At 43.8% G+C, this 11660-nt stretch overlaps 4 protein-coding genes across 4 annotated transcripts; 1 reads left to right on the forward strand and 3 right to left on the reverse strand.

The window, feature by feature from the left end:
• Nucleotides 1-3: 3 nt before the first annotated feature.
• Nucleotides 4-1544, reverse strand: BDBG_00916 (uncharacterized protein). The gene is made up of 2 exons (XM_002627962.2): nucleotides 1066-1544; nucleotides 4-875 (listed from the first exon to the last, which is right to left on the reverse strand). Exons 1-2 carry the CDS (start codon nucleotides 1246-1248, stop codon nucleotides 381-383), a joined length of 678 nt encoding a protein of 225 aa, XP_002628008.1. The 5' UTR covers nucleotides 1249-1544; the 3' UTR covers nucleotides 4-380.
• A 112-nt stretch (nucleotides 1545-1656) lies between these two features.
• Nucleotides 1657-6626, reverse strand: BDBG_00917 (regulator-nonsense transcripts 1). Its single transcript, XM_002627963.2, has 3 exons — nucleotides 6320-6626; nucleotides 5777-6189; nucleotides 1657-5683 (listed from the first exon to the last, which is right to left on the reverse strand). The coding sequence occupies exons 2-3, from the start codon at nucleotides 6046-6048 to the stop codon at nucleotides 2677-2679; spliced, it is 3279 nt and encodes a 1092-aa protein (XP_002628009.1). The 5' UTR covers nucleotides 6049-6189; nucleotides 6320-6626; the 3' UTR covers nucleotides 1657-2676.
• On the forward strand, nucleotides 6601-7630 carry BDBG_00918 (U3 small nucleolar ribonucleoprotein IMP4; the record flags this gene model as incomplete). Its single annotated transcript, XM_002627964.2, has 2 exons — nucleotides 6601-6660; nucleotides 6722-7630. The coding sequence occupies 2 exons, from the start codon at nucleotides 6601-6603 to the stop codon at nucleotides 7628-7630; spliced, it is 969 nt and encodes a 322-aa protein (XP_002628010.2).
• A 1127-nt stretch (nucleotides 7631-8757) lies between these two features.
• On the reverse strand, nucleotides 8758-9741 carry BDBG_00919 (uncharacterized protein). The gene is made up of 2 exons (XM_031720111.1): nucleotides 9341-9741; nucleotides 8758-8868 (listed from the first exon to the last, which is right to left on the reverse strand). The coding sequence occupies exons 1-2, from the start codon at nucleotides 9673-9675 to the stop codon at nucleotides 8838-8840; spliced, it is 366 nt and encodes a 121-aa protein (XP_031576129.1). The 5' UTR covers nucleotides 9676-9741; the 3' UTR covers nucleotides 8758-8837.
• Between the last annotated feature and the right edge of the window lie 1919 nt (nucleotides 9742-11660).

Here is an 11660-nt window from a genome sequence, read left to right on the forward strand (position 1 = left end):
TACTGTTCTTTTTTTTTTTTATTTCTTTTTTTTTAATTTCTTTTTGGAGTTGCTGCGTTATGGAGCCAAGGATAATTCCATTGGTTCGAATACGCCAACAGCATAGAGAAATGTACTCTGTAACCCATGTGAAAACATTGAATATCATCAGCCGAACAAAAAAGTGTTCATCAACATTGGGACTTGAAACCCGAAAAAGCGAAAATAGCCAACGGGATTACGTGCACAACTTAGAACATGTAAAAACTTAACAACTGAAAAGAACCACGCCGTCGGATACCCAGAAAATGAAACAAATATTCACATGGACGGAAGTAGGGAAAGCCCATGGTCTCTTAAAAACGATCATTCCTAAACGCACCATCCTATCCATCTGCTTTTCAACTGTGTTCCTCATCAAGGCCAAGGATGGTTCTCAAAACCGAAACTTCACTGTGGTCGCGAGTGTTTTTCATGATATGGCAGAATGGAACATTAACTTTAATTTCTTCATCGCCACCCTCCGCTCCGTTTGCGAATTCAGCTTCGAACAAGAGCTCCCCTCCATTCTGCCATTTGTTTCCAGATTGAAGCATATCGCCGGAGAGTAATCGGCCAAGGGTCGTAGTAATTCCCCGAATTACTAAGGAGAACATCGAGGACGTGGAATAGTTTGGAGCGTTATCTCCAGCGTCCAATGTCATTTTCATGTCAAACAAAGCATGGAGGCATCGAGTAGGGTCTGTATATATGGGGAATGGGCATTTCGTGGTGTCCCTGTAAGTCGCAATGAGACTTGAAGCGCCGCAACCAACGATGATAATAGTAGTATTGGTGGGTAACTGCGATGGCGCTGGAATACTCTCGGACACGGCCTTGACATAGTCTTGACAGCTCTGTAAAGAAAAAAGTCAAATAGTGGTTCTGTTCGAAACATGTGCTCAAACCATTTGAACACAGAAACAACGAGCTTCAGGTTGAGGCCTTTTGTAGCTCTCTGCTTTCTCCTGGAGATGGATCTATGCTCGCAACTCAGGAGCAGGGGCAAATTTGAAAATTCTATACTAATGAACGCGAACAACTTACTCCGCAAAAGAAATGGCGAATGAAAATAATTAATGTTCGCTTCTTTTCCCCTCGTCCCGATGGTTTATACAAATCTCCAAACAGTACTTCATTCCCATCCGCATCTAAAACAGAGAGCTTAGCAGCGTCTCTTAAGGTAGACTCTGAGGGCATCTCAAGAGGGGAATGGGTTGGGGGATTCATGGTTGAACTTTTGCTTTGCGTAAGCCTCTCTCGAGTGTGTAGTATGTTTGTTGTGTCTTCGCGTTGTTGCAGTCAGTGACTACTATTTAGCTGGTTGGGGAATACGACGGGTTGTTGGAGATGGCTTAAAACTGAGGCGGGTGGTGTGGCTCCAATAAGTTAATGTGGATGCCCTCCTCTCCTCACGGCCGTACGCTGCGTATCTAGAGGCTGGACCGAACAGCGGCGGGCGTAACTTAAACCTTAGAACTAGTTAGGCAAGGACCGGACCAGGGTTAGCTTTTCGCCATGCCGCCCGTAGGCAGAGTTCTAGTTACTGTCTTCAACTCACTGCTTTGTCTTGACCAAGATCTAAACAGTGGGCAATGTCAAACCAATAAACTATCATTGCCGGTAGAATGATGTAAGACGAGGAGAACATCAGCTTTCTTGCAAAATCAAATAATGGTTATCTACTTCTGAACACCTAGAGACGAACCAATGAAGTCAAGAAATCTATGTTCACTAACTCCGTACCGTGAAATCATAATATTTAAATGGGAAACTGGATTGAGAGTTCTCCCGCTAGATAAGGACGTTAGCAGGAGTTGCTATAAGCATGCAGAAGAATATAGATACGGGATATCTAATACCCTGTCGATATACGTTCCACACCACCCAATGACCTATGCCCCTATTACTATGATGGAACTACAGAATGGCTACTGAAATATTTCAGATATACTGAAGAAATCATAACTGTATTGTCGACCAATTTCAAACTAAAACGGCATAGAATAAACAAATTTTGCGCATATATTTTCCCCCGGCCAACCGCCATCATCAACGTTCAAATTGTGTTCTTAGAATAGCATTTGCTTAAAGTACTTCTCTAGGAGAGCACTTCGCCACAGAAGTTGTATCCACCAGCCTTACCAGGAATATAAATATACGCTGCTGCGTTACAACTTTTCTCACACCCACAGATGCGGTGTGCAAGAGCCGCAGTTAACCGCCCGCCTTTCCACCTCCACGCCACATGGCATGCGTGCACATTCCTAACTTGATAGCGGGTTTCTAGTACTTCGCTTTAAATCAAAACCACTAGGATGCACGTGAACCAGGTCGCAAATTGCATCTGCATGGATGTGTACCGTGTTTTGTCAAATGGGTAGCTTGCATGTAAGTTAGAAACTAATACATGAAGATTCCGGCTTGACCTAAATGTGAGGTCGAGTAACAGTGGTTGGTTCTCGAACCAAAAGCGTATCCGAATAGGTGCAAAAAAGCGACGGGCGAGAAGAGAGAGCCGCAGGCCTCGAAAGCTCTTGTTCGGGCGTCAGGCAACGCATTCTCATCATGGATGGTGACTCGCGAAATTCACGTTTACTTCTGCAACAGATGTAAAGTTTCCTGTCGATGGTGATATAGTCATGGACTCGCAAGCTCTCAGTCGTAGTTTCCACCAATTTGACTTGCAAAAGCTGTCGAGACACTGCGTGCGTCATCATCATCGGCTGGGTTACCGCGGCCGCCACGAGGAACACGAATGCTCGCCGAACTTCCACCAAAGATGCTGCCGTTATCACTAGGGCCAGGTTTATATGGCTCTGCACGACCACCAGATTCGACGTAGCGTTTCAAGCGGTCAGACTGGCTCATGCTTGCCTGCTTATTCATATCGTGAATGCTTAAACCGGAGAGGCTAACGCCGCCTTGTCCGACGACACTGCCCGTGATATCGGACTCAGTTGCTGCGACAGACTCGCCAGTAACGCTAGGCGCGCCTTTACCTCTAGATCCATTGGCACGGCGGTGGCCTGGAAGTTGCGGCCAGGGATCGGCAAAGTTCCGGAACATGTGGGGATATCCAGATGGAATAGCAACCCCTCCGAGAGCGGATGAATGAACTGAGGAGACGTCATCTGGGATGTAACTCGCCACAGATCCCGTGTCATGATAGTCACCGCGATGGCCATTCCTGCCATTGACCATCCCACTGGCCATGTTAGAGGCGTGATTATAAGCCACCTGGAAACGCTGTGGTCCGCGGTAGGCCTGTTTCGGACGAGGGAATTGGACAAGGGACACCTGCAAGTTTGACAACGGCCCTTCCACGAGGCAGTTCTTCTCTTTGAAATGCAGTAGAAGGTAGTTCCACAGAGGATGCTTCGATAGAACTTTCGGGTTGCCTAGGATGACTAGTCCATATTTGGCACGGGTAAGCGCGACATTAAGCCGACGTGGGTCACTCAAAAATCCAATTCCCTGATGGTCGTTGGATCTGACACAGGAGAGCACGATATAATCTTTCTCTCGGCCTTGGAAAGCATCAACTGACGCCACCTCGATTTCTTTGTAAAGTTCCTTCTTGAAAGTGCCAGTTGCCTGCATGGAGCTGACAACGTAACTACGCTGCCCTTCATACGGGGTAATAATCCCGATGCTAGAAGGCTTCACGCCAGCTTTGAAAAACCTGGTAACAATTTTCTCCACGTTGGCAGCTTCGGTACGATTTAAATATGACGTTCCTGATGCCGAAATTTCCTCATTTCCTAGGTTTGACCAGAACATCATAGGGTTGTGCGCCACAGGCCAGGGGAAATCAACGTCCTTAAGAAGACGTTCAGACTCTGTCACACCGTTCTGCAAGGATCCATCGTAGAACATGTTTGAAGGGAACTCGGATAGACATGGATGCATGCGATACTGCACGTTGAGACGGATAGGCGCGCATCCAAGGATGACCAAGCGCTCAAATAGAGACTGGTTGAGCCCAGCTTTTGCCGCCTTCTTGTTCATGATAACAGGTCCTAGCTGTTGATGGTCGCCAACAAGAACAACTTGCTTGCATCCTAGGACGAGGGGAATCATGCACTCGGGTTCCGCAGATTGAGTAGATTCATCAATAAGGACGGTTCGGAATTTGAACTTTGCGAGGCGTGGATCGCCAGCACCAACGCAGGTACAGCAAATAACATCCGCATTGCTCAAGATCTCTTTCTCCGCAGCACGAACAAGTTGCTTGAACTTTTTCTCATCTTGGCTAGAAAGCTCACCCAGCTCAGCCTTCAGTTGATTGAGTTTGACAAGTTCGATATTGCTGTCATTGTTATGGACCTGTTCATGAAGGGAAAGGAAACCCACAGGGGATTCCACATCCTCTCGTGACTTGGCAGTGACCCGAACAGTCTTCAGCCCAGTTCTGTGGATGCGTTCGCAAAGTTGGTCAACCGCAACATTAGACGGTGCGCAGACTAACACTTGGCCGCCGTTTATTTTTGCCAGGTTATAAATAATATTAGCTGAAGTGACGGTTTTCCCAGTGCCAGGAGGTCCTTGAATTAAGCTCAAAGGTTTCTGAAGGACGCTTTTCACAGCATTAGTCTGACTGCTGTTGAGGTCTGGAAGACCTGGCACGCTGAACTTCTTGGGCATTTGAGTTCTCATAGGCCCAGCGGCAACCTCATTCCCCAAAAGTCGATGGAAGATGTAACCCGAAACGCTCATCTCATCAACAGCAAATGTTTTCATGGCTAGCTGCATTCGGTCAAAGGATGTCGCCTTCCAAACATAATCAGCTGTGAAATTATGCGTGCAGTCAGTGGGGACAGATTTATGATCGCCTTTGGTTCGCAATTCAATAGTAACCTCGTCAGACTGATTGTTAGGAATTTTAATGACGTATCCTACTCCATCCCATTTAGGTCGCAGCTCTCCAGTATATTTAAGCCGCATTTCATCACCAACAGCCAACTTCACATCGCCAAGTTCCAGCTTCGGGAGAACAAAACTCGCCAGATGCTTGTTGTTCAGTCCTAGGTCCCACCGCACAACCAAGCCGTCTTGAGATTGGGCCTCTTTCAATTTGCGATCATAGTCGGCTTCGATCTTCACAAGGGGGCCGAATACGTTCTGGTATTGGTAAGCGTCGTCATATCGAAGGAGGACTGGCGCAGGTTCGTCATCAACACCCGTTGCTTTCTCGAGATCTTCAACAGTAGCCGATGCATTATCTTTCCACATCTCCTCTAGCTTCGCGATCATTTGAGGGCTTAGATGCCGCGCGCGAAGTTGTTCTTGGTCAGACGGAGAGCTCACGAGCCATGGTAAAAAGGAACGGTCCTCGATAAGAGGCTGCCAGCGGGACGTATCCCAGTTCATATCTTTCGAGGAAGGCATCGCAGCGCAAGGTTGCCGACAGAGTAGCACCACAACAGTGTCGGATTTGGCGGGAATAAAGCCTAGAAGGAAAACATTTTTCGTCCCACAATTGTAGCATTCGAGAATTGTGTCACCAAGCGACGATTCGGGGTGCAGCTGAACTTCCTTATGCCTTGCTCTGACTAGGTGATTGACGATATGAGATGAGGAGGTGTTGCCACGCGCGCTGCAAAACCACTTGGTGCAAGTTAAGCACTTCACTACGCTGCTTGGATTATGAATTCCACAGTAACTAAAAAAAGGAAGAGCCAAAAGTCAGTATGCTGTAATCATAAACTCCATCACTTTGGCACATCCAGCGACGGAACTTATATCTCCAACTTACGCGCATGAGTGAACAGGTAGTTCCTTTTCTTCCTCCGGTTTGGTGGCGGTCGTTTTGATCCCATCGACAGGGACGCTAGCCATGCTTTCCAAATCATCATCCTCGAAGCTATCCGATATCTCGTCTTCATCATCATGTTGTCGTTTTCGAGGCCCGGTGGCTAAATTTAAGATGCTTTCATCGCCATCGATGGTAGACATGTCGTCTCCAGCGTTAATCGTAGAAGCAGAGTCTGAAACTAGATGATTTCCCATATAGTTAAAAGCCTCCATATTGACGTATATCACTTTCTCCCAAATCTATTGTCTTTCCCTTCGAGCGTTGCAGCTTGTGCAGAAGCACAGTGATTCCGTTTTCGGAGTGAAGTCGAACCTCGCATTCAGAACGACCGAATAAAAGAAAATTATTTGTCACTAGTAACCGGAGAAATTTCAAACAGTCAGCATCAAATTTTGTTTTTGTACAGTCCGTCACGAGCATTTTTGACGGGCAGATATCCCATTTACAGCGAGAACCATGCATAGCCAGTTGAGGGGAGCGTACAGCAGAAATAGCCACAAGGCAAGAATAGAAAACTGAGTCACTTCCGTTCTGCAACCCAAGGATCTATGGCACACAGACAATTAAAAAAGGTCGAAATAGTTAGAGGTTACCACCTGGGTAGTGGGAGTGATGGTCCCGGATGGCAATAAGTTGATGATCCTATCGCTACGACCCGCGAAATCTGCGATAGTTACAACTACGGCAGCCGCGGCTAACCACAAGTGCAGTTTCTAGTTCCCCGTTAAATAAAAAATAAAGTCAAAAATATCGGCATAGCGCACATGGTCCTTCAGTCAGCAGCCTTGCGTCCTTCAGCAACTAAACCACGGGTCAAAATGATTGTATGAATATTCCTCTCTCCAGATCTTGATTTGTGACGATTTGTGCTAACATAACCAACAGCGCCGTCAAGCTCGTGAACGGAGAGACTATCTCTACCGAAAAGCTCTCCTCCTCCGCGATGCTTCTATAGCAGAGAAGCGCGCGAAGCTGAAAGCTGCCCTTGCGTCAGGGAAACCGTTAGATCCCTCTGTGGCCAATGATAAAATATTGCGAGAAGATTTCAAATACGATGAATCCTTACCCACATCCTCGAAACCGGGAGACCCTAACTCCAAAGATTCTGACATGCTTGACCTCGATGACGAGTATGCTCTCACATCCGGCATCGTTGACCCTCGACCCCTCATTACAACGTCCCGTTCTCCCTCTGCGCGCCTTAGTACTTTCGCCAAAGAGATGCGTTTACTCATCCCAACTTCGATTCGGATAAATCGGGGAAATCTAGTCATTCCTGATCTTCTAGCAAGCGCCAAGGCGTCCGCACTCTCTGATATGATCCTGCTACACGAGCATCGCGGTACACCCACTGCGATAACCGTGTCTCACCTCCCCTATGGCCCAACGGCCAGTTTCTCGCTACATAATGTCATGCTACGAGCAGATATTCCGAACTCTGCACGAGGAACCGTCTCGGAAAGCTATCCTCACCTAATATTTGAAGGGTTTACCACCAAGCTGGGTGCTCGTGTCGTCCAAATCCTAAAACATATTTTCCCGCCGCGGGAAGCAAATGGGAAGCTCGGGAGTAGGGTTGTCACCTTTAAAAATATAGAAGACAGTATAGAAGTGCGACATCATGTATTCGTTAAGACTGGATACCAATCAGTTGAACTAGCTGAAGTCGGGCCGCGGATGACGATGAGACTATTCCAAATCCGAGGAGGAACGTTGGAGAAGGACTCCGGAGGCGAGGTTGAATGGGCACTCAGTCAATATACCAGGACGAGTAGGAAGAAGGACTATTTGTGATGCGTGGATTGATTATTTAAACCTGGCATGTAAATGGGCTGCTAAAAGGGATTCTCATGGGATGGCGCGCAGATAATTGCACCGGCGCAATGGTAAAACTGGTGATACTGGGATGGAGTTTTATATCATTTTGCCTCACAAGCAACCTACTTTAATATGTTCTGGAAATTTCATAATAGCACTGTTCGTTCAATTTCTTCCCAATACGTAAAGCAACACTTTCATGAGCATAGGAGTATTGATTTCAACTTGCTATATACCGAAGAAAGAAAGAACGAAGAAGAAGGGAAAACGAAAGGAAACCCAAATGGACGATGTAAAACTTAAATCAAGGGCGGATGTATTAAGGGACGATATATTGTGGCGGACATATTGCTTGCGAAAACAGAATTTTCCCAGCCCCCTCTGAAAATTAGTAGCAAAACACCACAAAAAAATCAAAATATCCACATTTCTCCAGAACCATTCAATTATCATATAATTCACATCTTTTTTCATCAAATATCATCTGAATACATGTCTTTCTAATCTTTATCATCAAATCCACATATGTCAGTCAACTTTTTTTTCAATATGTCTTGCAACATCCACTGTTCTGCTGCTTTGCAAGTCTGTACAGAGACTTCTACTCTGCACCTCAGTCTCCTCAAACTATCTATTTCAGAAGTTTCAGATAATGAAGAGAATTCAGTCAATGATGAGATGAAAGAGCAGGTGAATGAAAAGAATATAAAGACTCAGTCTGAGAATTCTTGATATCTGCAAATCTCTATCTCTAAGTCTCACATATCATACAGATTGCAGCATACATCACTTTCAGTGTATGCCAATCATGTAACTTATAGTACATGTAAAAAGGTAAATCTTGTCTCATTCTTCTGAGATGGAGATGGGCGGGCGCCCCTATATATATATAAGTACATGCTTGTTTGTTTATCATGGTTGACTTTACAGAAGGAAGGAGTGGAAGCCCCAGGAAGGAAGGGGCGGAAGCCCTGAGAAGTAGTAGATGGATGTGCTTCTAGATAGAGGAATAAGGATGGAGCAGAAGAAGGAAGGAGCGGAAGCCCTGAGGAGTAGTAAGGGTGGACACCACAGTCCCCCTGTCCGAAAAGGAGCGGTCGCGGGGAATGAAAATGGGGTGGCAGGATAAAAAATGAGGTTGAAAGAAGATGAGAGAAACCACTAATTGCCGCGGGCACTAAACCTAATAAGGAATGAGAGAGCAAGCACTAGGTCTGTTTTGAATGTGAGTTAATCCTGCTCCATTGCAGTCTGTAACAAATGTGTATAAGGTGTGAAGAAGGTGGGTCTACCGCAACTGTGGCCATAACCCAGACTGATCACCAGTGCTATGGCATTCTGAAGCAGAAGATAGATAGACAAGGGACTGCAAACTGGACTGATCACCAGCTGCAGTGGCGGGGGCGCAACTGTGGCCACAACCCAGACTGATCACCAGTGCTATGGCATTCTGAAGCGGAAGATAGATAGACAAGGGACTGCAAACTGAACTGATCACCAGCTGCAGTGGCGGGGGCGCAACTGTGGCCACAATCCAGACTGATCACCGGTGCTATGGCATTCTGAAGCGGAAGATAGGCAACGGACTGCAAACTGGACTGATCACCAGCTGCAGTGGCAGGGGAAAGTAGTGTCAATAGGAGCAGCTGGCGGGGGATGTATAAGGTGCGAAGAAGGTGGGTCTACCGCAACTGTGGCCACAACCCAGACTGATCACCGGTGCTATGGTGTTCTGAAGTGGAAGATAGGCAAGGGACTGCAAACTGGACTGCGTTCTGCCAGACCTCCGCGATCATGACAGCGTGTTTTTCCGCTGCCACCTGCGAGTAGGCGCGCCCAGTGTCAGATACCTGGGTGGGTTCGCGGGAAGCTTGTTCCCCAGCGGACTCATCCGGCCCAGCGGAGTGGAGCGGCTGGCGGGAGCCGCTCCTATTGGTTTGTCCATCCTGCTCCATTGCGGTGCATAACGGACGTGTATAGAGTGTGAAGAATATAGGTCTACTACAAACTGGACTGATCATGTAAGAATAAGTGCTCGCAGGCGATTATTCAGAGGTCTGCAGCTTGGCGTGATATGTACTGATGACTACTAGGGGCCTGTTCGGTGCGTCCGTGTGTACTCGTTCTTTTTGTACGGATCTCCACTTTTTTTAAAAAGTACAGCCCCAATATCATGACTGTTCAGTGGGCAGAGCGTCTGTACTAATAATACAGCTGCTTTTTACAAAGTACAGATGAAAATGACCAGGTGTTCAGTGGATTGAGCGGCCGTACTTGCATCTCTTGCCAAGATCTTATGAATAAGCAGTATTTAACTTCAACAGTGTGTGATAGTGTAGAATAGCACTTTTAGAGGCAATATAGTGTAGAATAGTGTAGAATAGTGTTCATAGTGAAGATAGTTAACTAATATTGATTAGAAGAAAGCTCATAAAAATGCATTCTTTTTGAACTGACTCTGAACTTCATTTAAAAAGAATGTGTTTTTGTGAGCTTTCTTTCTCCATCTTAGAGTAGTGGAATAGTGTGGTGGCACAACACCAGCTTGCTACTAATTAGACTGGCCGCCACACTTTTTGATAATACTTAAATGAGATTTAAAGTCATTTAAAGTAATAAAAATAATTTAAATTGAGAAGTAAAAATCATGATCTCATTTGAAAAATATAATAAAAGTAGACAGTAAGTCTCACTGAGATAGTATGAGACTACTATTTAATGTTAAAACTGTGTAATGAGATCAGTTGAATTAATAATAAAACTATTAAAAAATCTGACTCTGATCTCAGACACGGTCACATGATCAGTCTACTACTAATAATTAATAAATACACTATTTTTAATGAGATTCACTATTGTGTTTAAAAAGTATGGATGCACTGAACAGGCCCTAGAAGTATTCACAGTAGAAAGATAAATATAAAGATTAAAAGTATAATGTGTTCAAGCTGAGTTGTGAATAGTAGTTAGACTGACTGCCAGAATCATGAATTTCATGTTTAATTTCATTTAATCTGATCTCATACATTTCTTGATATGAATTCTGCTGAAACTAATCATTAAAAAAACATGCAAAGTGACTAGACTAGCTGCTGAGACTATGAATTTCATATTTAATCTTATTTAATCTGATCTCATACATTTCTTAGCATGAATTCTGCTGAAACTAGTCATTAAAAAAACATGCAAAGTGACTATATATCAGATCTTAAAATAAAATCATGACTTGAAAAAAATGAGAAAGTAATCTCATTTAATCTTATTTAGTCTTATTCTTAGTATAAAGTTACTATTTTTAGACATTTTAAGGTTTTTTTAGACAATTTTTAATTTTTTAAAAAGTAATACTTTTTAATAATACTTAAATAAGATTTAAAGTTATTTAAAGTAATAAAAATAATTTAAATTAAGAAGTGAAAATTATAATCTTATTTGAAAAATATGATAAGAGTAAATAGTAAGTCTTATTAAAACAGTATAAGACTACTATTTAATATTAAAACTGTGTAATAAGATTAGTTAAATTAATAATAAAACTATTAAAAAATCTAGTTCTAGTTTCAAACATAGTTATATATAGACTGGCTGCTGAGACTATAAATTTCATATTTAATTTCATTTGATCTGATTTCATACATTTCTTGATGTGAATCCCGCTGGGACTGGCTATTAAAAAAACATGTAAAGTGACTATATATCAGATCTTAAAATGAAATCATAACTTGAAAAAAATGAGAAAGTAATCTTATTTAATTTCATTTAGTTTCATTCTTGATATAAAGTACTATTTTTAGACATTTTAAGGTTTTTTTTAGACTATTTTTAATTTTTACAAAGTAAACTTTTTGAGACCACTTCAACACGGTTGAAAGTCCTTCGAAGGAAGTAAAAAGAGGTAAAATAAAAGAAGTAAAAAACCATGGGCGCATTTGAAAAAGGTAACTGAAGTAGATAAGAAAGTCTCACTGGAGATAGATAGAAGGTGTAAATGAGTCTAATGACCAGG

Source organism: Blastomyces gilchristii (assembly GCF_000003855.2).
Source record: "Blastomyces gilchristii SLH14081 genomic scaffold supercont1.2, whole genome shotgun sequence".
Classification (NCBI taxonomy): domain Eukaryota; kingdom Fungi; phylum Ascomycota; class Eurotiomycetes; order Onygenales; family Ajellomycetaceae; genus Blastomyces; species Blastomyces gilchristii.